Source organism: Cuculus canorus, chromosome 16 (assembly GCF_017976375.1).
Source record: "Cuculus canorus isolate bCucCan1 chromosome 16, bCucCan1.pri, whole genome shotgun sequence".
NCBI lineage: Eukaryota > Metazoa > Chordata > Aves > Cuculiformes > Cuculidae > Cuculus > Cuculus canorus.
In genome coordinates, this window is record NC_071416.1 from 2,751,568 (window position 1) to 2,778,570 (window position 27,003).

Below are 27,003 nucleotides of genomic sequence, written 5' to 3' on the forward strand. Positions count from 1 at the left end.
AGGTCAGGGAGGGAGAGTCTTTTAGTGACAAAGCATCAAGCTTGGGTTCCACCTCGCTCCTCTCTAGGGCTGCTCCCTCGCATGTGTTCCTGCAGATGTCCTTCTTGCCTGCCTCTTCTTCAGGGGAGCTGCCGTGCTGCCTCCCCATCCTGCAAGCTGCCTGTGCAGACAACAAGGGCTCATTTCTTCCTCCCTCTCTGCTCCAGTTTTACTCTCTCTCATGTATTTCTGCAACATGCCCTCCACTCCACCTCCTCTGCTTCTGCCCACCCTCCAAGTGGTGAGTGCGTAGGCTAATTGCCTGGGACGCAGCCGCTGACTCACCATCACCGCCGGAGCCAACAGGAAGAGCCCAGTAACGGGCATGACCGTCCCGGTTTGCCTGGCTGCTATCTCCTGCCCCATCTCTCCTCTCTGTTTACCAGGCATGTCAAGGAAGAGTCCTACTAATATGTCTCTTCCTCCCAGGAGCCTTGGAACGATTAATTAGTTAATATTTGTACAGTGCTTTGAAGATAATTGCCAAGCGGGATGATGAGAAGAGTAGAAATGGATTCTTTCATCTTTGTCTCCTTCCTTTTTCACTTGGGATAGCGCTAAGAGCTGAGTTGCTCTTCCTTCACTGTGACACCTGGTGGGGATGATGTTGCTCCTTCTGGAAAAGCGGGGAGAGGTGATCTCCAGGGAGCAGAACCCACCAATGGGGAGTGAATAGAAAAGGCAGAGAGAAGGTGCCCAGCTGGAGGCAGCAGCAGGGTTCGGCCCTGTGGGGTTTGGAGATGCAGCTGCGTGCTGTATCCCTCGGAGATTGGGTGCTGATCTCTTCTGCCAAGGAACAAGCAATAGGATAAGAGGAAATGGGCTGAAGTTGTGCCGGGAAGGCTTTGATTTGGTATTAGAGAAAATTTCTTTTCTGACTGAGTGGTGAAGCACTGGCAGAGGCTGCCCAGGGCAGTGGTGGAGTCTCCACCCCTGGAGGGGTTAAAAACCATGTGGCAGTGGCACCTGGGGACAGGGTTTAGCCGGCACGGTGGGGTTGGGCTGATGGTTGGACTGGATGAGCTGAGACGTTTTATCCAACCTTAATGATTCCATGATTCTGTGAAGTTGCCACCAGCCGATTGAGATGAGATCTTAGGAAGAAATGTTCTGCTGTGAGGCTGGGGAGGCCCTGGCCCAGGTTGCCCAGAGCAGTGGTGGCTGCCCCATCCCTGGCGGTGTTCCAGGTCAGGTTGGATGGGGCTTGGAATAACCGGATCCAATGGAAGGTTTCCCTGCCCATGGCAGGGGGTGGAATTGGATGGGCTTTGATGTCCCTTCCAGTGCAAATCATTCTAGGATTCTGTGATCCGTACCACCTGCCCCTCAGAAGCAGCCAGCTCCGGAGGCTCACAGCAGCTATCCGCATCCCAGAGCAAGAGAAAGGAAGCTGAAACAGAGCTTCTCTGCCCGAGCAGGGCAAGTCCAACATGTTGGGCAGCACGACTTAAATCTCAGCCCGGAGAATTCCCACCAGCCGTGGCCCAGCCCCAGCTCTGCCTTGTTGTATATCAATAGTGGATGAGCTCCGGCTTTGTCTGGGCTGGGGAATACATGTTGTAGCTAGTGATGTTAATTAAGTGGTAACTAGACTGATGGAGATTTATTTTCAGGCTGCCTGCTAGAAACTGCTTATACATATCTGGGAAATGGAAAATTGACCTCCTGCTCATTTCCTGTCTTTTCCAAAGCGACGGTTGATTACGATGGCGGCCAGCAGGAGCGATGGGGCAGGCTCCTGGTGCGGCGCTCCCTCGGGGTCGCCAAGGCAGGCCTGGCAGGAAGCATCTCTTCAGCTGGTTCTGGAGCCTGGTCCTCATCTCCCTCCATCCCAGATCCTGATCCAGGAGATCTGCCTGGCTGGGGTGGCTTGGGGTGGTCCCCCAGTGCCCCATCCTTACCTCCCTCCCAGTCCCAGTCTGTGCAGCCCCAAGGAAAGGGAAGCTGCTCGTGGGTGTGGAGATCTTCAGGCCTGGAAAAGGGGGGACGTGGGCAGTACAGGGGGCAGATAGGGCAGCTCTGGGCTCAGCTCAGCACTCCGGGCATGGGAGCTCTTTCCACAGTGGGGACAACAGGAGCTGGCACTGGGCAGAGTTCAAAAGACTGTCTCCATGACTGACCTTCCCATCCTATGCCTCAGTTTCCCCTGAGTGACGGTAATGGTTTGAGTGAGGGTGGTGGGTTTTGCACTTAGCAGTGTTCATCCTTTTGCTGTGGAGGAGGCCAGCAGCACTCACTCCAGACCCTGTACATCCAGGTACAGGCTGCTCTGGCTCTCCAATCCTGTGCAGCATCAACTTCTCTTTGCCAAGTTTTCCTCTATCTGGCTTTACACACGGTCTTCCTCTCCAGCCCTGGGTCGCACAGCAGGCTGGACCATGGAGCCACCAGCCTCCTGCGAGCTGCTCACCTGCATGGAGCAGAGCATCCCTGGGGTGGCTGGGTGGGCTCTGAGTCCCTGCGGTGGGAGCAGCCGCGATCCCTGAGAGCAAGAACCCAGATGATGCCAAAGGGGTCCAGGCATGAGGGGAAGCAGCATCTGCCTGGAAGAGCACCAAAGAGCTGTAGAGCCTGTCTGGCTTAGCACAGGGCTACAGGCTCCATCTGCTCCGTGTCCCGCGCAGCAGGCTCGCCAGCAGCAGAGGACAGGCCTGCAGGGAGGAGAAGCAGCACTCTAGCTTTTAGGTACCCTTAACCCTTGAGCTGCAGGTGGTCAGCAAACAAAGCCCACACACCATCGCCTGGTTGGTGCCAAAAACTCATGCAGCAGTGACCCATAATGCTTTTATAATCTGCTTTCTTTAAGATGACTGTTCCCACAAGAAAGGGAGGGGGAGGGATGATTAATTTTCATTAGCCTTCTAAATAATAAGCTTGTTTCTGCTAGTCGTACCCTGTAATTAGGGCTCTGGTTCCAGGGCCCTGCAGGAGGAAGCTGAGATTTACTGGTGACTCACAGGAAGCCTGGATATCGCACCTTGGGCCGGGAAAAGGAAAGTGGCTGGGGCTTCTGTGGAGAGACAGAGCATCCCCTCACTCTGCTCCAGAGGGGAAGGGAGCGTGGGACAGGTGTCCTCTAGGAGAGGGGGAAAGTCCACCCAAAGGAATTGTGGGCTGAGGTTTACACATCTTCCTTATTCAAATGAAAATGAAAGAAAAACTTCTTGTTTAGGGCTGGCAGCGCCTGCTCCGATAGCTGGATATTGAGTATGGATGTAAGATGATCTCAGGAGGAGTTCAGTCTCATGGAGATGAGGTGGGGAAGGAGAACCTGGGCATTTGCATCAAATCTGGGGCTGAATGACCTACAGCCGCCAGCGCTCAAGCACTCAGCTTGTGTCCAAGAGCACTTCGGAATTGCCTGGTCTTGGACTGTGGAGTGAATAAGCCTCTACAGCTGAGAATACTGCTGCATCTTTGTCAGAGGGACCACCACACAATGGAGCGGTGGGACCCTCTGGGTTGATATATAATCACAGAATCACAGACTCGCTTGGTTGGAAAAGACCTTTGAGATCATTGAGTCCAACCATACCTGTCCACTACTAAACCAGATCCCTGAGCACCTCATCTGCCCATCTCTTAAACCCCTCCAGGGATGGGGAATGACCACCTCCCTGGGCAGCCTCGGACAGGGCCTGAGAACCCTTTCAGTGAGGAAATCTTTCCTAATATCCAATCTGAACCTGCCCCGACACAACTTGGGGCTGTTTCCTCTCATCCTATCATGTGTTAACTGGGAGAAGAGACCAACACCCAACTCACCACAACCTCTTTTCTTGTAGTTGTAGACAGTGATAAGGTCTCCTCTCAGCTTCCTTTTCCCTAGGCTGAACAACTCCAGTTCCTTCAACTGCTTCTTATAAGGCTTGTCCTCCAGACCCTTCCCAGCTCCATTCCCTACTCTGGAAGCCCTCCAGCCCCTCAATATCTTTGTTGGTTTTATGTATTTTAAAGAACACAATCTTTTACAACAAAAAGATAGAGCAGTTTAAAAAAAAAACAAACCAAGCAAAGTATTTTATTATAGAGCCCCCAAAAAATGGTCATGCTGATCCCAAAATAGTTCTGTTATGCCAATTGCTTGGGAAAACCAAACAGAAATGTAATTGTAGGAAAGCCTGAAAGAAGTAGTTTTTGGTCTTGTTTAGCCAGAAACTAAAAAATTTCTGTGTGTGCTGCTCCCTCACCCTGCCCTCTGGGAGCTGTGCGTGACCTCCACTTTGGAAAGCTTCTGTGGTCAAGGTGGCACTCGCTGAAGCAAGGAAGGACCTGTCCCTTATGCTCCTCCAAAGAGGCTGGATGCGAGGCAGACCTCGAACCCTGTTTGGCTGTGCCCAGGCTACGAAGAGCCCAGCTGGAGCCTCATCCCAGTCCTGGCTGGGGCGTGTGGAGCCCACAGTGCGAAGATTTGCAGCTGGAGGTGCCTGGTTGGGCCACATCACACTGGTTGTTCAGGATAGGGGTTGGACCAGATGACCTTCATGGTCCCTCCCAACCCAAACCATTCTATGATGAGGGCAGAACTGCAGGGAAACAACCTCATCCAAGGCAGTTTTCTCTTCTGGTGGCTGCTGTCCCATTCTTAAGCTGCCTGATCCGTACTCCTAGCCCAGGAACCCAGGACGCAACAAAGGAACATGGTCTGGGACACAGCATCCTTCATCAACTCTATCTACAGCTCAGCACCTTCTTTGAGATAGGATGAGATGTGGCTCTACCCTATCATAAGCCCTGTGCCAAGCAGTGGTGCCATGCAGTTCACCTCTCAGGCTGCCTGAGCTGGACAGGACGACTTCTTTTCTGGATGCAAACTTTTCTGTTCCCCTCACCAGGGAATGTATCTTTTGCTACCACTCCAGTTTTATTTTCCCAGGGCTTTACCTACACCCTCCCTTGCTGCAGGCTGGATTCCACACCTCTGCGTGCACCAAAATGCCTCCCTACCAGGACGTGCTTGGACACAAGGGTTTGGCTTAGCCTGAGATGGAGGTGGCAAGTGAATAACTCTCTTGCAGTATTTGGCCGTGTGTAATTCATTCCCTTCACCTAACATATTGATATCACTTGGAACCAGACCTCATTTCTGAGCATCATGTTTCCCATTTCCATGGGTCCCCAGGGTGTGGGCTGGTGCTCAGCCCATCTCACTCAGGGCAGCAGCATTTCTTCACACTGGAAGAAATAAAGAGGGGATGATGGGGCTGAGATCAGGGAAACAGAGCACCCCCAAAGGCAGGGACCTGCTGCTTTGGTTTCTTTTCTCCCTAACACAGGAACAAAGCATCAGAGAAAGCGATTAAGGTGGGATCCTTTTTCCACAAGCAGAATTCATCTGTGGAACTCACCGCCATGAGATATGAGAAACACAAAGCAAAGGAAGTTCCAAATGAAGAAAAAAAGGCTGAAAGGGATCACAGAATCCTAGAACGGTTTGGGTCAGAAGGGACCTTATAGCCCACCCAGTTCTATCTTCCCTGCCATGGGCAGGGACACCTCCCACTGGATCCGGTTGCTCCAAGCCCCATCCAATCTGTCCTGGAACACCTTCAGGGATGGGGCAGCCACCACTGCTCTGGGCAACCTGGGCCAGGGCCTCCCCACCCTCACAGCAAAGCATTTCTTCCTAAAATCTCATCTCAATCTCCTCTCTTTCAGCTGCAAAATGTTTTTCTCTTGTCCTATCCCTGTACTCTCTAATCAGATCATCTCCATGGCTTCCTCTGGACTTGTTCCAACAGATCTATGTCTTTCCTATGCTGAAGACTCCAGTCTTTGCCCACAGGAGAAGAAAGCCAGACTTTGGGTCCTCTGGAAAATGCAATGTCTGGATATTACCATCACAGGGCACATCCAGGAATGCCTCCATCCCAGCAGCGTGGACTTAATCCCTCCATGAGCTTGCAAGGTCCCCACTAACTCTGCGTGCCACTGAGAGTACTGTGGAAGTCGCCCTGTCCAGCTCAGGCAGCCTGGGAGGTGAACTGCAAAGCCAGGCAGGAGCCGTCAATGAAGGTCACATCTTCTCCAGTTCAAACGTAGAAGAAGTTGCCCAACTTCAGCAAGGCAACAGCTCATTGTGTCTAAACACTGCTGGAGTCAGGAAAACAGTCATCTTGGGTTGGGGTAACCACTTATTTTACGGTCAAAAGTCTGAGAGCAGCAAATGGAGCTCATTCCTGGTGTGGGCCAGGGATCAGCAGGTCCTATGCCATGCTCTTCCCATGAGCCCAGTCATAGAATCATAGAATCACTAGGTTGGAAAAGACAGGCTGAGAGGGTTGGGGTTCTTCAGCCTGGAGAAGGCTGCTAGGAGACCTTAGAGCAACCGTACCTGTCCACTACTAAACCAGATCCCTGAGCACCTCATCTGCCTGTCTTTTAAACCCCTCCAGGCATGGGGACTCCACCCCCTCCCTGGGCAGCCTCTGCCTGTGCCTGAGAATCCTTTCAGTGAAGAAATTTTTCCTAATGTCCAATCTAAACTTCACCTGATGCAGCTTAAGGCTGTTCCTTCTTGTCCTATCATCTGTCACTTGGATGAAGAGATGAACACCCACCTCTCTACAACCTCCTTTTAGGCAGGTAGAGAGCAATTAGGTCTCCCCTCAGCCTCCTCTTCTCCAGGCTAAACAACCCCAGGTCCCTCAGCCATCTCTCACAAGACTTGTTCTCCAGCCCCTTCCCCAGCCTCATCGCTCTTCTCTGGACTCACTCCAGACCTCAATATCTTCCTTGTAGTGAGGGGCCCAAAACTAAACACAGGATTTGAGATGTGGCCTCACCAGTGCTGAGTACAAGGGCAGAATCCCTTCCCTGGTCCTTCTGGCCACTCTATCCTACAATCTCCATGGGAGGATCCTCCTGCCAAAGAACTAAGGCACATCCTCTCCAGGGAACAGTGTTTTCCCAAGCTGGCAGATGCAGTAAAATCTCTTCTTGAAAGAGCTGTTTGCTAAGGCAAAAACAATTGCCCCACTAATTGGAAGTGACTGATTAAAGGACTGAAATGGAATTACTCAGCTTGGTAAAGGCAGGCACCTGCAGAGCTCCTCTTGCTATCGGTGACAGCATCTTCCGTACCGCAGCGAGGACATCGTGGCTCAGGCACGGCCGCAGCGTAGCGCGTCCTCTCAGGCAGCACAAACCCACAGCCGCCAGCCCAGCGCGTCCCAGGGAGCCGCAGCAAATTGATCGGCTGCGAGGCAGTGCCGGTTGGTGCTGTCAGTGTGACAGCAGAGCCCAGTGGAGAGCATCAAACCAGCGAGTGCCGAGGGCAGGGGGCAAACTGCAGTAGCGGCAGAACAACCCTGAGCAGCTACAGACTGGGGGAAGAGTGGCTGGAAAGCTGCCTGGAGGAGAAGGACCTGGGGGTGTTGATTGACAGTGACTGACCATGAGCCAGCAGTGGCCCAGGTGGCCAAGAAGGCCAATGGCATCTTGGCTTGGATCAGAAACGGTGTGCCCAGCAGGTCCAGGGAGGTGATTCTCCCTCTGTACTCAGCACTGGTGAGACCACACCTTGAGTACTGTGTTCAGTTCTGGGCCCCTCATCACAAGAAGGATGTTGAGGCTCTGGAGTGTGTCCGGAGAAGAGCAATGAAGCTGGTGAGGGGGCTGGAGAACAAGTCTTATGGGGAGCAGCTGAGAGAGCTGGGGTTGTTTAGCCTGGAGAAGAGGAGGCTGAGGGGAGACCTTATTGCTCTCTACAACTACCTGAAAGGAGGGTGTAGAGAGGATGGTGCTGGGCTCTTCTCCCCAGTGACAGGGGACAGGACAAGGGGGAATGGCCTCAAGCTGCGCCAGGGGAGGGTCAGGCTGGACATCAGGAAAAAAATTTTCACAGAACAGGTCATGGGGCCCTGGCAGAGGCTGCCCAGGGAGGGGGTGGAGTCACCATCCCTGGAGGGGTTTAAGTCGGGTGGATGAGGTGCTCAGGGACATGGTTTAGTGGCAGATAGGAATGGTTGGACTTGATGCAAGAGGTCTTTTCCAACCTGGTGATTCTATGATTCCATCAAGCACAGCCTGTCCTGCTGCCAGCACTGTGACCCAAGTAGCACCATGTACAGAGGATTGTATGCACACGCACTTGGCCCCTCTCCTTCTGGGCTGGCTGCTCTCTTCTAGCATCACCATAGTCTGCCCTTACTTGGTTTGCCAGAGATGGCTTTTCCATCTGCTTCAACTTCTCTATCCCTTGTAGAGATGCAGCCAGTGGCCATGCCGGAGCAGGGTTTAGGAGAGGAGCACAGAGCAGAGGATTGCCTCAGGAAGGTCCAAGTGTTTCTGTCCCAGTGGCACACAGTTAAATGGGTCCAGAGGGGGCCACAAAGATGATTCGAGGGCTGGAGCACCTCCCATCTGAGGACATAGTACCTTCCACTGTATCTGGGTGCTCGAAGCCCCATCCAGCCTGGCCTGGAACCCCTCCAGGGATGGGGCAGCCACCACTGCTCTGGGCAACCTGGGCCAGGGCCTCCCCACCCTCACAGGAAAACATTTCTTCCTAAGATCTCATCTCAATCTCCCTTTTTTCAGCTGAAAACTGTTCCCCCTTTCCCTATACATTTGCTCCCTGATCAAGAGCCCCTTTCCAGCATTCTTGGAGCCCCTTTCAGTACTGGAAGCTGCTATGAGGTTCCCCCACATCCTTCTCTTCTCCAGGCTGAACAATCCCAACTCTCTCAGCCTCTCAAGTCCATCTCAGGGACTTAATAGGATACAGTTCTCAGCAGAAGGCTCTCCAATTAAGTCCCTTGCAACAAGACAACATCTTTTCCATGCATTTCACAAAGATGTTTGCAGAGCAGGCTGTTGGGCTCACTAGGACGAAATCGTGAGTTGTGAAAGTTCCCATACATTTTCCGTATCTGCATTCTCTGCTAGGACCCAGATCTGTAGGCTTTATGGGTCGATATGACTCAAAAAGCTGACATGGCTTGCCTGCCATGACATTCAATGCCCTCCTTGTGCCCTCATTCCTCCCTAAAGGTGTTGATTTTAACATTTGCTGATTTTAACACTCCAATTATGTGACTCTCCTAGGCAGATTTTGGGAGCACAACTAGGTCGAATTTGTGTCCATACGTGAGCAGAGTGTGTTATCCAGGCTTACTGGCATCGATGTGAAGGCAATTAAAGAATTTCTTCTCTTCGAGTCCCTTGCTGCCTGAACCAATTTTATTCTCAATGACATGATGTGAAAGTTCCTCAGTCCCTCCTACTTGTCCTTCTCCTTCATTGTTCCTTATCCTACTAGGTCTGTCCTACACCCTCCTTGGTCCCCATGCCCTCAGAGGAAGATCTTCATAGACGCAAATGATTGAAAACTGTTCCCCCTTACCCTATACATTTGCTCCCTGATCCAGAGCCCCTCCACAGCTTTCCTGGAGCCCCTTTCAAGACTGGAAGCTGCTCTAAGGTCTCCCCGCAGCCTCCTCTTCTCCAGGCTGAACAACCCCAACTCTCTCAGCCCATCCTCATACAGGAAGTGCTCCAGCCCCTTCCATCTCCAACAGCATCTCCTGGAGTGCTGCACAGCACTAGATGCTGCTGGCTCACATCCGAACACTGCTGCAGAAGCTTTCTTGCAGAGGCAGGCAGCCACCCCAGCAGAGCTCCTGGTATGCCCCAGTATGCCTCGGCACGCCCAGGAGATCTTGCCGTGAAGTGTGGATCAGTGAATCCCTCCTTAGCCATTACAGGGAACATCCCACCCCACTCAGCGCCCGTCTTCCCTGCTGAGTGTCACCGTGGTTATGATTATCTCACTGCACGGACCAGAGAGGTTCAGCTCTGCTCCAGACAGCTCCATCTCCCATTCCTTGGCCAGGCATCTTAGAACCGTTTTCTGCTGTTCCCGTGCTAAAAACCGGCAACCTTCACCCACAGGGAACGATGGCCCCTCCTCCTCTCTTTTAATAAATTTTGTTCATTTAATAAATTAATGAAACAAAATTTAATATAAGACCTTACTGGAAGAGAAGGTGATATTCCTTTCAAATTAAACAAGTTTCAGCCACTCAAACTCTCTCCCAAGTCGTTTTCCTTCGTGCACTCAAAAGCTCCAAGGCTTGTCTCCAGGTAATCTTGCCAGGTTCACCCATGTAGAGGAGTGCTGCTATTGGGTCCTCACTGTGTTCCTGAGGTTCTTGACTGACAACAATTTGGGTTTGGAATTGGTCTTTTGGACCCTCGCAGAGTCAACAGTCACACTGGGTGGATCTATTGCCGCAGGCTCTTGCTTACTTCAGCACCCATAAATCTTAGGCAAGGTTAGTTTGCATGGTCTTGATGTCCAGGGTACCTTCCTGGTGGAGTACAGGAAGAGGAACAGCACAGGCAATGCACTGTAACCTTGTTTCCCTCTTCCCATGACCTGAGCACAACTCTTCTGCTATCAAGTCATCTGTGTGGGGACCTATCCAGAGCACCAGCCTTCTGGGCTCTGGGAGAGGAACTCATTCCTCACAGATCAGCAGGGCTTTGCCACCTTTGCTGGACTGTTTCCTCTGTTTTTTTTCACACGTATTTTTCCATTCATACCTCCCTCAGAAGAATCTTAATACCAGCTACAAATCTCTTCAGTTATGAACAGCCGTATCTCATCTCTGCTCCCCACAGCATCTTTCTTCAATGTGAGGCAGCAATGGTTCTCAAATCAGGCCCCGAGCATCCTTCGTACGAAATTTAATTCTTTCTGAGAGACCCAAAGGAGCAAAGGTATTTGTTTTATCCAGAGAAATGGTTATGGGATTAGAGGTACAGGAACACACATATATTTACTTCCATTATTTCTGTTGCTGGATTTGAGCGGGATGATGCTACAGCCTTTTCATAAAGGAGAGCAGCCCAGAGGCTTGTAATGACTATGCCTGAACTTACAGTCTCTAAATCTAAGTATTGAGAAGGAACTCAAGCTGGGGATGATAGCAGGAATCGTAGAATCGCAGAATGGTTTGAGTTGGAAGGGACTAGTTGGAACTAGATGATCTTTCAGGTCCCTTCCAACTCAAACTATTCTATGATTCTATGACCCCGGCTTGCTCCCCACCATTCACCTCTGTCTGCAAACCATTTGCCTGAGGTTACACCACCTCTCCTCATCACAATTCATGTCCTTCCACGCATCGCTTCCACACAGCAGCCGTGATGTGAGCCAGCTGCTCCTGAGAACAGGAGGAAGAGGTGGAGCGCTGGTAGTTAACGTAATGGAATGGTGCTGGAGGCACAATAGCTCATTTGCATTTCCTTGGGGCATTGATGCTTATATTAATTAAAGGTAATTATAGCACTGCTTTCTCAATGAAACAGTAGCACGCAAAGGCAAAAGCAGTATTACAGACAGAAATGTTTCTTCCTCCAGAGCTTCGATGTCGTCTTTTGTTTTGAGAAATCTGCTGGGGGAGTGGAGTCCTGGAGCCTAGGCACTGCTCCTCCAACCATCAGAGACGCGCTGTGCCGAGGGGTCCAGGGTGGACACTAGCAGCACTGAGGAGGTGTTTCCAACACAAGTAGCTACTGGTGATGATGCAGGATGCTGAGGACTAGTGGCGGATACTTGTGCACACAGGAGCAGTGCTGAGAGCATTACTATCAGATGCTGGTGGCTTTTGTGATGGACATTAGTGGCTTTAATGACACACTGTGTTACCCTTCATAACAGCACTGGTGGCAGCAGAGAAGGAGAGCAATAGCCTTGCTGCTGGATACGGGGCAGGCGGATGTTGGTGCTATGGGTGGCTGCTGGTAGCATCAGCCGTGGGTACTGGCTGTGCTGATGGCTGTTGAATGCTCTGCACAGTGAGAACCCACCTGGAGCCCTGCGTCCAGTTCTGAAGTCCTCAGCAAGGAAGGACACAGAGCTGTTAGAGCGAGTCCAGAGGAGGCCACAGAGATCATCCGAGAACTGGAGCACCTCTCATATGAGGACAGGCTGAGAGAGTTGGGGTTGTTCAGCCTGGAGAAGAGAAGGCACTGGGGAGACCTTAGAGCATCTGTACCTGTCCACTACTAAACCAAATCTCTGAGCACCTCATCTACCCATCTTTTAAATCCCTCCAGTAAGGGGGACTCCACCACCTCCCTGGGCAGCCTCTGCCAGGGCCTGAGAACCCTTGCAGTGCAAGAATTTTTCATAATATCCAACCTAAACCTCCCCTGACACAACTTGAGGCCATTTCCTCTCATCCTATCACCTGTCACTTGGGAGAAGGGACCAGCACCCACCTTGCCACAACCTTCTTTCAGACAGTTGTAGATGGTGATGAGGATTCCCCTCAGCCTCCTTGTCTCCAGGCTGAACAACCTCAGTTCCCTCAGTCTCCTCTCATAAGACTTGTTCTCCAGCCCCTTCTCCAGCTTTGTTGTTGTTGTTGAGCATGTTTGGAAGGAAACCTGGTGCCTCTGTCCTAACCCCAGCACACATTGCGCCTGGGATGTCTGTAAAGACTCCCCAATACATGGTGTAACCTGGGGAGAAAACCCCTCCTGGTGGTGGTGGCAAGGTGAGAGCGCAGGATCTCGTGGGCACCGCAGTGCCCATCTCCCCTTTCTGGGGACAAAGAGCCACTCTTCTATCACTGCCACTAGGACACCAGTTTGGTCTTCCTGTTCATCATCTGAGAGGGGGTCAAACCCACCATTCAGATCCATATTTCCTAGAAAACTGCTAAAGTTTGTATCCTTGTCCCAGCCTTCCATAGGTCCTCTTAGGCAAGAACCTGTTGTTCACCTATTTTAAACCCTGTTGAGCTCTTGGCAGGGCTTCTCAAGGCCCAGGTGCCATCCTGCATTCACCTAGGAATGAAAAACCACCCTGTCCTGGGAAGGGTGACTCCTTACTTTGAGTTACTGTTTGTAACTGTACTCTTACTGCACTCTTTGAGTTACTCATTCCCACCCCCTGCTTCTCAGCAGTGAAAGGCTGACCTCCCCAGGCTGTCCCAGCACCAGGATGAGCCCCCCAGGCTGTCCCAGCACCAGGCTGACCTCTCCAGGCTGTCCCAGCACCAGGCTGAGCTCCAAGGTGTCCCAGCACCAGGCTGAGCTCTAAGGTGTCCCAGCACCAGGCTGACCTCTCCAGGCTGTCCCAGCACCAGGATGAGCTCCCCATGCTGTCCCAGCACCAGGCTGAGCTCCAAGGTGTCCCAGCACCAGACTGAGCTCCCCATGCTGTCCCAGCACCAGGCTGAGCTCCAAGGTGTCCCAGCACCAGACTGAGCTCCCCAGGCTGTCCCAGCACCAGGCTGACCTCTCCAGGCTGTCCCAGCACCAGACTGAGCTCCCCAGGCTGTCCCAGCACCAGGCTGACCTCTCCAGGCTGTCCCAGCACCAGGCTGAGCTCTAAGGTGTCCCAGCACCAGGCTGACCTCTCCAGGCTGTCCCAGCACCAGGATGAGCTCCCCATGCTGTCCCAGCACCAGGCTGAGCTCCAAGGTGTCCCAGCACCAGACTGAGCTCCCCAGGCTGTCCCAGCACCAGGCTGAGCTCCAAGGTGTCCCAGCACCAGACTGAGCTCCAAAGTGTCCCAGCACCAGACTGAGCTCCCCAGGCTGTCCCAGCACCAGGCTGAGCTCCCCAGGTTGTCCCAGCACCATGCCTGCCTCTTCTCAGCACAGAAGAGAAAGCATCCACACACACAAACCTACCTTAGAAATTACTTGGTGTAAACCCCAAATTATGTTTAATCTCACTGCCAAACTAATTCTGTGGTCTGTGTTGCCTGTGTTCTCTGCTGTCATGGGTAGGGTTTTGAGGACATCAAGAAACACTGAGGGATTTGCTCCATATTTATTTCCTTTACTTTTCACACAGGGAGCATTTGTGCCGTTGCTTGCCACGTAGCTGATGGTGAATGACAATGAAGAACGCAACGCGTTTTAGCTGCAATACAGTAGCACCTAGTGACCAGATGGAAGAGGTTTACAGTGAGAGCTGCTCAAGCAAAGGTTCAATGAGCAGTGCTGGTAGGTGAGAATAAGAGGCAGATTTTGGCAGGTTAGGAGACACCAAAGATAACCGGGTGCCATCTGCCACCCCGGTCAGGAGATTTATCCCCAGGATTGTCTTTCGTGCCTTATCAGACTCCATTCTCCCAGGGCTCAGAACAAAGGGAACAGCCCAGGAGATGAGGCATGCAGGGTTACAGAACCACCAGGACAGCATGGCCAAGACACAAAGCCAACAAAGAGGTTCTCTGAGGAATTGTTTCACGACAAAGAAACAAGGGAACGAAGTAAAAGAGCGCTTTCTCACAAAGGTGCTCACCCAGCCCAGTGCACCCAAGAAAGGAGCCCAAGCGCTTTGGGTAATCTTCTCCCCACTTAGCTGAATTCCAGTCCATCCTTTCAGTCCACAGGCAACACAGACATGGGACCTACTTCCACATCTTCCTCCTTTCCCATGGGTATTGCCTCTGCCTTGACATAGGATGCTTTATCACAGCTGACCTGTGCCTATTCTAGGACTTAAAGAAGACAACCTGAGTGTTCGTCAGTGCTGTTGTGTCTTTATAGCATCAGGGTGATGGCCTGGGACATTTGGCAGGAAGACACCACTCTGCCCTTTGTGACCTGAGGACACTTTCTCTCTTCTCTTTGCCTGGCAGGTCTTCATGAAGGACATCTCTGGAGCCTGGAGGGACACAAGGTGCACAGGATACTGAATCTGGTCTAGTCGCCAAGCCCAGCAAGCTGTGAGAGGTACAGTATGACCCAGGGATGACTTTGGGGCTACAACCAAGCGGGCTGGACAGATGGACACACAGATGTGGGCTTGTAGTATGAGGGACAGCCTGGCAGGAGGGAGAGGGAGGCTGGGGAAGGGTAGCTGGAGAGGACGTTTCAATGACAGCCCTTCCTCCATCTAGTAGTGAACCCTGCAGCACGCCCATCACTAAAATAAAGTTATGAAATCTAATACTGATTGCTATAGTAACGTCATGCCTCCACGCTGACCTAGTTTGAGACAAAGAAAGTGCTCCTGCAGCTTTGAGCACACAGGAGGCTGCAGGCGAGTCTCAGGCTGTTCTCCAGAAAGAATGGCAGAGGGAGCTGCTGTTTTTTCCACACCTGCCTTCTCCTTGTCCCAGGACCCTTAGGCAACATGAGCTGCTTTGCCTCAGGCACTGAGCAACTCCACTGCTGAGAGCATCTCCATCCTGCATCCCAAAGGCAGGCAGGAGCCCACCTAGCTTCATCTGGATGTTTAGACAAAGCGAATGTCTGCCCTTGGAGCAAAGCAAGATCCTTGCAAAGCTGCAGAGACCTGGTGGCACAGCAGTAGCGGCTGTCGCCATTCAGAGCACACTGACACTGCTGTACCCCAAACATCCAGGACAAGAGCCTGTCTCTATCCCTCCCAGCTATCCTTACGTCCTCTTCACTTGCTAGTCCTCAGTACCTGGAGTCCTCAGCATTCAGTTCTGGAGTCCTCAGCACAGGAAGGACATGGAGCTGTTGGAGAGAGGCCAGAGGAGGGCACGGAGATGATCTGAGGGCTGGAGAACCTCCTGTAGGAGGACAGGCTGAGAGAGTTGGGGTTGTTCAGACTGGAGAAGAAAAGGCTCTGGGGAGAACTTGGTGCAGCTTCTGGTCCCAAAAGGGGCTCCAGGAAAGCTGTAGAGGAGCTCTTGATCAGGGAGTGCAGGGACAGGAAAAGGAGGAACAGTTTTGAGCTGAAAGAGGAGAGATTAAGATTAGACATTAGGAAGAAATGTTTTGCTGTGAGGGTCGGAGGCCCTGGCCCAGGCTGCCCAGAGCAGTGGTGGCTGCCCCATCCCTGGAGATGTTCCAGGCCAGGTTGGATGGGGCTTGGAGCAACCGGATCCAGTGGGAGGTGTCTCTGCTCATGGCAGGGGTTGGAACTGGATGGGCTTTGAGGTCCCTTCCAACCCAAACCATTCCATGACTCTATGATTGATTCTGGAGAATTTTGTGAGCCTTATATTTAGGGACAGACAAATAGGTCGTAAAGTTTCTGGGGTTTTGTTCCCTTGAGAGCCGATGATATTACCAGTGACATTTGCATGAAAATAAGTCCTCTGTCTCTCAACATTTCCTCTGCTCCTCCAGCTTAGTCAACACCTGAAGTCAAAAATCTTTCTCATGTTGCAGCCATTGATTTTTCAACAACATTTGGTTGTGCTGCTACCAAAAAAAAAAAAAAAGGAAAGAAAAAAAGAAGTAGAGCATGAAGGAAGAAAATTATTTTTTATCTGTTTGAGGATGGCTCCAGTCAGACCCCATCCCTCCCCATAGAATCAGAGAATGCTTTGTGTTGGAAGGGACCTTTATAGGTCCTCAAGGAGTAATGGTTTTAACCTAAGCGAGGGCAGATTTAGACTAGAAATAAGGATGAAATTTTTAACTCTTAGGGTGATGAGGCACTGGCACGGGTTGCCCAGGGAAGTTGTGGATGCCTTGTCCCTGGAAATATTCAAGGTCAGGTTGGATGGGACTCTGAGCAACCTGATCTGGTTAAAGAGATGTCCCTGCTCCTGCACCGCCCCCGCTGCGGCCCCAGCAGAGATAGCCCTTGGTCTGAAGAGTGGGCAGGAGAGCCCAGGCGTGCACCGAGGCTCCCAGGGCTGTGGGGCACTGGGAGCTGAATGCAGATTCTCATTCAATAGGCATGAACCACTTATTCACATGCAAAATGAGACGTGAGGACATCCTTCCACCAGTGACGTGGAACTCAGTAGCACTGCGAAACCAGTGCTGCGCGGTTTCCTGAGCTCACACACCAAGGTGGCCAACGCTGGGATTGGCTTCATCTGGCGTTACCTGCCTGGAACTTGAGTTTGTAGAAGGGCTGGGCGAGCCCGTTGGACACATGGAGGCAACAGGCAGAGTGGCCATCGTAAAGCAAGTCCCTCATCTCAGCTATATGACACGACTCAGTGCAAGCCAATCTCCCCTCCCTTGCTGTGAGGGGAAAAGGGAAGGTGTGCCCCAGTTCTCCCAGTGATGCTGTCACATAGCCCAATGGAGAAGTTCAGTTAACATCAGCCCTGCAGGAGACCTGGCTGAAGCTCTTCTCAGCAGCCCAGGGTGGGCAGCATCGCTTGCTGCTCAGACCTCAGTACCCCCTCTGCCCCTGGGACGAAGCTGCCCGGTGGCAGTGGGAAACCTCCCAGGGAGAATCGAGAGGCAGAAGGAAGCTCTGGAGGAAGCTCTGTTGTGTAAGGAATTGTTCTAAGTAGAAGCTGGATATTTTTATCCCCTGTGATTAGATTCTGAACTCTTTGAATCATCATTAATGCAACGCCCTGGAAGCCGGCGGCCCCCCTTGCTGAATGCCACATGAAGTGTTCCTGCTAATTCAGGGAACATTGGAATTCATGCGTGTAGGCAGAACGACGTCACCTACGCCACAGCAGACAGTTTTTTAAGCTTCTTGAGGCAGGGTGAGGGGAGTCATTTCTCTTCGGCAGGTTGCAAATCATTTATTCCTTATCTAGCTAGTTATTAGCATGCTGCTACGTTTCTATATATAAAAGCCACCCATGTGTTTGCAGCCTGCTTGGATGGCTGAGCTGAGGTTTACGTGGGAGATTATGGTATGTGGAGCCCTGGAAGAGCTGATCAGCAGAGGGCAGGACTGACTGATTCCAAAGGGTACCTGCAGCCCCATCAGGACAGGAATTCGTGTTGACTCCAAGGGGTCCTGCAGCCCCATCAAGAAGGGGGGTTCCTGTTGACCCCGTAGGGTGCCTGTAGCCCCTTTAGAACAGGGATTTCTTCCTTCTGGAGAACTTGTGTGCTGAGCAGTCTCATTTTACAGTCCGCTGCTTCTCCCGATGATTCTCCCTGCTTCTCCTGAGCAGCATCCTGATTGGCCTCCTGGCCTTTTGTGGCCACAGCAGTACCCATCCCTCTCCAACCACTCCTGTTCAGACGATCCCTGCTTTGAACATTATGAACTCAAGATGCCTTCCAACCTAGTCAGGTCTGTGTCTGTTATAGCAATGCCAACCAAGAAGCCTGGCAAGAGGGTCTCTGTTTTCTTGCTGGCCCCACCTGGACCAAAGCCTGGCTGTGTGTCTGGTGCTGGGTGTTTTGCACAGTTGCAGTGAATTTTGTGGTACATTATGTTCTTTAGATGAGATGTGACAGAGGTTAGGATGAGAGAGCCAAGATCTCCTGGAAGGTGGTGGGTTCCTCCCTCTCTTTGGCAAGGATGATGGCCCCTGGGCTGGCATGCAGCATGGGGGCAGCATCTTCAGTGTTTCCACAGGGAACACACACAAAAACAGTTGGAAAGCTCTGCTGGTTGCAGTAGCAGGAAATTTGAGTTGTGAGGGGGAGGCAGAGAGGAGAGGGAAGCAAGAGAAGGGAGGAACGAAGCTTTTGGCTGTGATCTGGAGGAGAAAGGAGAGCCCTTCTTAGCGCCTGTTTCTAGACTGAGGCACCACTCAGTCACGGCAGCTGTGGCTGTGTTTGCAGAGAAAGGTGACCAGGGAGAGGACATGGACTTCATACGTGGAAGATGTGTGCCAAGGGCATGGGAGAAGGGAGAAGGGAGGGAGGCAGCACAGAGCCTGCACCCAGTGCTGCCCGTGGGAGGTAAAATGCAGCCCCAGGCCAGTGCTTATAGCTTCCCGGTTTCTGCAGGAGCAGCAGCACCCACGTTCAGGCCACCCTTGCGCCATGAAAAGCATTTGCCCTGTCCTCTGCTCCGTCTTCTCCGTGCCCTCAGTATAAGCTCTTTTGAGGAAAGTTTGCAGAATTAGAGTTGGGAATTTGGCCCATGGGAACCCAGAGACATGAGGGAGTCATTTCTCCTGGAAACCCAGCTCCATCCCAAAAGTTGAAATAGAGACATGGTGGGCAGTGATGGCTCGTTTGCCCAAGGCCCTGTGGTGCAGAAGCTGATCAAAGTGGGTGGTCCCTCAGGTGGTTGCCTTGCAGGAGGTGCTCTGCTCTCCCACAAGCACAGGGGAGTCCCAGGCTTTGTTGGTTTGTGTCTTCAGGCTCAAGTCTAGAATAGGTGGAGAAGTGCCCCTGGGGAGCTGTGGTCCTCTGACTGCTGCCCTAACCACATCAACAGGAGTGGAATTACTGTGGGGAGGTGAGGACAGACCTGCGGCTGCTGCTTCCTGGGCAGCCATCCTCTCGAGGACACAGTGAAGCACCTCCAAGGGGACATGGAGCCAGTTTCCAAAGGTGGCAAGGAGGAAGGAGATCTATTCTCCGTGTGCAGGGTGGCCAACACAGGACATCAGCTAGAGCTGCCACTAGAGAGATCCTAGATGGTTTGTAGAAACCATAGGATTGCAGAGACGGGTAGACATCTCCAGGGCAGCTCCTTGGATTTCTGCCGTGGTGCTGCCCTGGGTGACAGTTTGACAGATTTTTAACCCACATTTTCTGCCAAGAAACCATACAAACCATAAAATCAAGGACTCCCCCAATGCTGCCCGGATGGGCAACAGCCAAGCTGGGCAGGCACGTGAGAGTGAGGACAGGACAGGTAGCTGGGATATCGTCACTTTGCTAGGTTCTACACTGCATTGCAGCTCTCTCCTCCTCTCCATCCAGTTCCTTTCAGTTCTCTCCTGCTCTGCCCAGAATTCAAACCAGTCTAATCTCTTTGCTGCTAAAAAGAGACAGAAAAGCAAATATTTGCAGTCACTGAAGTAGCTCTTAGAAGAACGGAGGCTTGTCAGCCCACAATGAAGATGTGATTCAGGCTGCCTCAAGTGGAGTGAACCATCGCTCATCAGCTTCTGCACCCCCTGGTCCAGCCCCATCTCCCACTCACAGCACCTGGGGGTCCTACAGGAGGGAACATCAGCAGCACTCAGCCAGGGGAGGAGGGGGTCCCTGCTGAGCAGGAAGCTTCGGCAGGCAAGGGTGTCATCTCCCGCTTGATTTGAGATCACATATGCCGCTCGGTGGCTGGAGCTGCGGCTGTATTTTGCAGGAGGTGGTGCTGTAGGTGAATTTGGTGCAGCCGATCCGAGCCTGCAAACAGGCAGCACCAGCACTGCTGTTGGAAACCAAACCCGAGGGGAAGGTGACTCCAGCCAGGGTTCTGAGCAGCTTGGGACACACAAAACTGCCATAAATCAGGTCACATCATCCACTGCCCCTCAGAGACCTCTGAGCATCAGCAAAGCCACCGGGAAATGGAAAGGCAATGCTGAAAAACCACAGGCTGAGGGGAGGGAAGGTAATGGGGCCATGCAGCAAAACCAGCGCCTTCCACTGCCCTCAGGGACACATCCTCTCCATGCAGGACATCCTCTCCCTGCCATGACCATTTGCTAACCAGGGTCTTCTCCTGCTGACCACCCTGGCTGCCCTCCCTGGGGTCAGGGCTGTTCACCTCCTTGCTGTGGTGCCTGACTCGGGGCAGGGGAACGCAGTCGGGGCACGCAGCCACTGTCCTTGCCCGGTTTGGGAGCTGCAGGATCATGGATTTGGAAGGTTTAATTTCAAGCTTTTTCATCCTTCCAAATTAAAATGATGGCAGGGAAGAGGTTTGTTGTTTTTTTCCCTTCCCTGACCCCCTGTCTTAAGGAAGTGCTGAGGATTGCAGAGAGTGATTGCAAAGTAATGAAAAGAGTTTAATCCCTCTTAAAGGGAAACCAGCTCAAAGAGGCTGCAGCAAACAGAGGGTGGTGGGCACCGGCGGGGGGAGTCCTGCCTGCCCCCCCAGCCCTGACCCAACACATGCCCAGCAGCCAGGCTGGTGATGAAGGGAAGGGATGCCCAGGACAAACAGGAGGATCAGTAACCCCATAAGAGCCTGCAGGAGGAAAAGGGAGCAATAAATTACCTGCTGTATAGATGCAAATTTCCATCCTTGGCACAAGCACACCAGTCTGGGAGAGAGGGATCTCCTGCCTCCCCATCCCTTCAGCTCTCACCTCTCCAACTCCCACCCCAATTCTCACTTTTCCTCCCTTTCCACTTGTTCCCACAGCCCCTTAGTCACTCCTCCCAGTCCTTCTGCTCCTGGAGCTCTCCTGAGCCAGTCCAGTCCCACTCTTCCCTTGCCAGCCAGGCTTTCATTGCATTACATTTATTTTTGTTTCATTTATTTAATCTAATTTCATTTCCCTATTTATTTTGAGTCCTAAGGCTGTTTTATTTTATTCTGGAACCCAGCGAAGACAAAAGCAGTGATGTCGATGTGCTTTACGGCGGAACCATCACGGGGTTGAAATCTCTCTCAGGAGCATTGGGGAGATTTCTGCTTCAAATATTGATTGCCCTTTGTAGGAAAAGATATATTTACTATCGATATCCAGAGACATCCCATTATAATCAAATCAGCCTGGTGCTGTCTCCTTAGGGACTGTCTGACTCCTGTACTGTAATGTGATGGGAGAAGCATAGGATCCATCAGAGCCGGGATGGCCTTGGGCAGCTGAACATGACCAAAGGATCCACTTAGAGCCCAGAGTTGGGCCATGCAAAGAAGGGAGAAAGAGGCCATGGTGGGCAGAGCTGAGTTTGGGCAGATCAGGGTGGTATTCAGGGAGGATTTGGGCTCCCTGCTACCCGCAGGGCTTCCCCTCCAAGCTGGGCAGGGTTAAACTTGGCCATTCATGACCATCTGGAATTTAAGATACCAGACGAACGGATCAGTCTGGAGCCTGTCCTTCTAGACCCCATTTTCTGTCCAGAGAGTTTCCTTTAAGAATATCTCCCAGGGCTTTTTGTCACTGCTCTTTAAACACTGGGTTGATGCCAGTTTGGACAAAGCAGGAGCGGGGCTGCCTGGCACATCCAGGAACCTTCTTCCACGGCACTTCTCCAGCCAGCACCCACTGCTGCTCCACCAGCTCACGTGGGTGCTGTCTCATTGGAAAGGGACTCAGAAAGGCTGATGAAGAGCACAGCAGGAGAAGGATGGCACCCACAGGGACCATGAGCAGCTGGACATCGGTCAAGACTAATGTGGCATTGGGTGTTTTGGGAAGAGGGCAGGTTTGGTATCAAAGTTCCCCCAGCTCAGACCATGTCCTCATCCCCAAGATGTGTGGGCACTGTCTGTGTGCTGGAGAAGCCTGAGGGCCAAGTAATCTCCAGAGCACCAATGACCAGGCCATACAACAGGGCACCGGGCTGGACCAGCTGCAGGGCCCAGGTCAGCAGCAGTTCACAGAACATGGAAACATAGAATCACTGAGTTGGAAAAGACAGGATTCGTAAAAATCATGGAATCACAGAATCATTGATGTTGGAAAAGATCTCTCAGCTCATCCAGTCCAACTGTCAGCCCATCCCCACCGTGTCTGTTAAACCATGTCCCCAAGTGTCATGGACACAGTTTTTGAACCCCTCCAGGGATGGAGACTCCACCACTGCCCTGGGCAGCCTCTGCCAGTGCTTCACCACTTTCAGTAAACAAATTTTTCCTAATATCCAGTCTAAACTTCCCCTGGCACAACTTGAGGCTGTTTCCTCTCATCCCATCCCATCCCATCCCATCCCATCCCTTGTTTCTTGGGAGAAGAGACCAACACCTATCTCGCCATAACGTCCCTTCCAGGATCTGCAGAGCAATAAGGTCTCCCACTTAAGTTCAAGAGGAGCCACCCATGGGGCCATATGGCTCCTCCAGGTGGATTTCAGGAGAGGTGGGACAGGACAGAGCAAGCCTGGTGTGGGATCCCTGGGCACAGGAGCCATGCAGGCTCACAGGAAGGCAGAGGGCAGCTGGGAACACCTGGAAGTGCACTGGGCTGAGTTTGCAGCAGGGCAGCTTGGCAGGACTCCCCGGGAGAGCAGGATTCATGGGAAGGGAGCAGGAATCTCTGTGTTGGAGCGGGGTGAGGAGCCAGGGCTGCGCTCACCCGCCGTCTGCAAACCACTGCTTTAAAAAGACCGGCTTTGCCTTCCCAACCCACTGGGAATGACAGGATTAGATGGAGACTTAAAAACCCATCAAGCTATGGAATGCCTTGCACTTCATTTTTGACACTTCCAAACAATTATTTAAAGCCTCAGCTGCTTGTCAGTATTAATACATCTTTCCCTGTGTGAGGAAGGAAAATGAGTCTGTCAAATTCTATCGTCCTTCAGTGACTGCTGACTCCGCACCCCGCGCCAATGCGGTCCTGCTGACCCGGCTGTGTGCAGGAGCACAGGCTCCACCGGGGACCGGGGCCAAATTTGTGGCTAAAGAGGGAAAAGGCTGACCCAGACTGCCAGTTCTACTTCTCACGGGGACACGTCATTAGCCTCCTTCTTCTGAGGAATAGGCAAACGATGGTTTTCTTTCTCACATACTCACTGGACGCTCTGAGGGTTCAGGTCCCCTCCACCTGCACAGCCTGGAGAGGTGGGGCTGTGTGAACCTCAGGAGGTTCAACAAGGCCAAGTGCAAAGTCCTGCACCGGGGTTGGGACAGTCTGCAGATTCAGTACAGGATGAGGGGAGATGTGATTTAGAACAGCCCTGAGGAGAAAGACTTGAGGTGCTGGGGATGAGAAGCTCCACACGAGCCGGCAACATGGCTCATAGCCCAGAAACCAACCGTGTCCTGGGCTGCATCCAAAGTAATGGGACCAGCAGAGCCAGGAAGGGGATTCTGCCCCTCTGCTCTGCTCTGTGAGACCCCATCTGGAGCCCTGTGTGCAGCTCTGGAGTCCTGAGCACAGGAAGGACATGGAGCTGTTGGAGCGAGGCCAGAGGAGGTGATGGAGATGATCTGAGGGCTGGAGCACCTCCTATACAAGGACAGGATGAAAGAGTTGGGGTTGTTCAGCCTGGAGACGAGAAGGTTCCAGGGAGACCTTAGAGCAGCTTCCAGTCCTGAAAGAGGAAAGCTAGGGAGGGGCTCTGGATCAGGGAGTGCAGGGATGGTTTTGAGCTGAAAGAGGGGAGATTGAGATGAGATCTTAGGAAGAAATGTTTTGCTGGGAGGGTGGGGAGGCCCTGGCCCAGGTTGCCCAGGGCAGTGGTGGCTGCCCCATCCCTGGAGGTGTTCCAGGCCAGGTTGGATGGGGCTTGGAGCAACCAGATCCAGTGGGAGGTGTTCCTGCCTATGGCAGAGGGTGGAACTGGATGGGCTTTGAGGTCCCTTATGACCAAAACCATTCTATGATTCCATGTTAGGGACTATTGGGTCTTCCCAGTGTTGGGAAATGGCTTTTCTGCACAAAGTCCTGTCTTCCCACCTTCCAGAGCAGCCCTTCCATCCTCCCAAGGCACAGCTGTTCAGCTCCATATTTGTTTTTCAGGGTCCTGGATTTTGCAAAAGTAACCTAGGATCCCACTTCTCCGGATTTTTACACCTGTGGGATGCTTCAGTGCTTGCAGCCTGAACCTGAAATGAAAATGAAATAGAAAACTACACTAAAAGATAAAAGGAAATAAGGGTCACTTTATACACTACATGATTTCAAATAGGTTTTAAATATGGAAAATCAACACATCGATTGATTAACTTCAACTTCTATACGTTCATTGGTTTTCTTTAAGCAACCCCAAAACATTTGTCTTTGACCCAGTGCAGATGAGGATCCCCGAGCAGAGCAGGACGGGGTATGCGCAATGGAGAAACCTTCAGTGAGGAGCTGCCCTGCCCTCAGGGCCCCTCTGTGACCCGTTGCCTCCTCCCAGCACCCACGGGGATGCTTTTTCCTGCCAAGGGGCTGCATTTGGCCCCTCACTGCAGCAGGTAAGGACCAGGGTGAGGAACAGCCAGCCAGGCTCCATCCCTCCTCCAGGAGCGATGCAGCAAGGCAGGGAAGATCAACTGAGCAGCAAACAGCTTCTCAGGTCAGGCTCTGAGCTTTCAGAAACACCTCTGCTCTCATCAGAGCTACTGAAACAATTTTCTCCAGGGGAAAACCGTGCCACAAACGAAGGCGCTTGTTGGAGAGGAGACGTTTCACATCAGATCGCATTAGAGCAGCTTCACGCAGCCCACTCCCTTCCGAGATCCAGTAACCACAGAAACACAAAGCAGAATGCAGAAGATGGGATGCTCAGCTCCAGACTTCTCTTGGCTCAGGCGAGGCCCATGTGCAGTGTTTGACAGCAGGTTTTTCTCCAGCCCCCTGAACAAATGGGACAGGAGCAGTGATTTGCTGGCAGCGCCCCTGCCAGCCTCTGTTACGCTGCCTGGGGAAGAGACTCTATTAAATAAACATGTGCAGAGACCAGAAAAATAGCAGCAGCATTATTTAAGCAGCCTGTGGTTCAACACTGAGGCACAGGAGCGCTTAAACTGCAGCTGGAAAAATGAATCCTTTCCCTCCTCCTCTCCTGTACCCTGTTCTCATGTCTCCTCCCCTCCTGCCATGCCATCTCTCTCCCATCCTGCTTCTCTCTTTCATCCCTTAACCTTGGTGGCATTCACTTTTAGAGCTGAGATAACCCTTGCAAGGATGCCCTGGTGAAGACCAGGCTGACAAGGGGTTCTCGGCAAGTTCTGAGCCTCTCTCCTCTTCCTCCAGGTGCAGAGAAGTCTGCGGGGATCAGGGTCGGCGCTCCTGCAAGGGCTCTGCCACACCGTCCCTGAGCGATGCTCTAGGAAACACCGGGACCATGAAGGGCTTAGGAGATAACAGAAGCCGCCACCTCTCCGAGAACCTGGACTCCCCTCAAGACTCTCTTTATGCCCCCCAGGACAGGAACCCTTATCTCCTCAGCCCAACTGACTCCTTCACCATGGACCCCCGATTCCCAGCCCAGAATACCCTCCATGGCGACTGTCTCCTTCCACTCAACAACCAGATCTCCAACAGCAGCACTTTCCCCCGCATCCATTACAACTCCCACTTTGAGGTCCCAGATGACAACCCTTTTCCAAGCCATGCCCAAGCCACTAAAATCAATCGCCTGCCTGCAAACCTCCTTGACCAGTTTGAGAAGCAGCTGCCCATCCACAGAGACGGCTTCAGCACCCTCCAGTTTCAGAGGAGCGATGCAAAGCACCGGAGCGAGAGCCCTGGGCGCATCCGGCACCTTGTCCACTCTGTCCAGAAGCTGTTCGCCAAGTCCCAGTCTCTGGAGGGACCCACCAAAGGCAACATGAATGGCAAGAAGGGGGCAGATGACGCCAAGCAAAACCGGAGGAGCAAGAGCAAAGACCGAGCGAAGACCTCCGAGCCCAAACGCAGGACCAGATCCAACATATCAGGCTGGTGGAGCTCAGACGACAACTTAGACAGCGATACTTGCAGCTACCGCAACCCAATGGGCCTCATGACACTGGGCCGGCAGCCAGACCACAGCCAGCCGAAGTATTTCATGCACGCTTACAACACCATCAGCGAGCACATGCTGAAATCCTCCAAGAGCAATAACGACCTCAAGGTCACCCCTTGCACCAATATCCCCATCAACAATGACTCCAACTACATTAAGAGGGGCTCCTGGTCCACACTGACACTCAGCCATGCTCGGGAAATGTGCCAGAAGGCCTCCGCCACGATCGACAAAGCCTTGCTGAAGTCCAAGTCCTGCCATCAAGACTTGGCCTACCACTACCTGCAGGTGGGTGCAGCAGGGGGGTCATGGCTTGCTCCGTGCAGGTAGAGTGTAGGAAGGCAGGGGACACCCTCTTGGTAGGCACCCTGTTGCCCAGTGGACCTTCTCAAACAGCTCCTGATGGTTCAGCTGCCACACCAGATCACACTGCCAGGAGAGGGCTGGGGGTTAAGCTCCCCAAGGCATGGGGGACAGACCTCCACACCTCCTGTGGGGACACTAGTGCTGATGGGTTCTGTCTCCCCAGCTGCAGCGCTGCCCCACGACCCCAGCCCCTGTGCTGGACCATGGCAGCATGGGGAGGAGGTGATGTGCCCACACTGCAAGATTCAGCTCCCTCTGCTGTTATTCCCAGTTGCTGTGGGACCACAACCTGTCCCCACCGCCCACTCAGATCCTGCAGATGCTCTGGTGGGGTGGACTCTTGGGCAGCCAGGCCCAATATAGCTATTTCCACTCCCTGCCTGGGCAGCTGGGCGTGCTGAGGGCTTACAGCTCATATCCC

At 52.6% G+C, this 27,003-nt stretch overlaps 1 protein-coding gene across 5 annotated transcripts in view; it reads left to right on the plus strand.

The window, feature by feature from the left end:
• DLGAP4 (DLG associated protein 4) overlaps positions 1–27,003 on the plus strand; it is a 191,168-nt gene that overhangs the window by 90,666 nt on the left and 73,499 nt on the right. For all 5 annotated transcript variants that reach the window (XM_054081903.1, XM_054081899.1, XM_054081902.1 and 2 more), the window contains 2 exons: positions 14,651–14,744; positions 25,463–26,504. In XM_054081903.1, coding sequence (XP_053937878.1) covers positions 25,554–26,504 — 951 coding nt within the window. In that variant the 5' untranslated portion in view covers positions 14,651–14,744; positions 25,463–25,553. The remainder of the gene's footprint in view (positions 1–14,650; positions 14,745–25,462; positions 26,505–27,003) is intronic.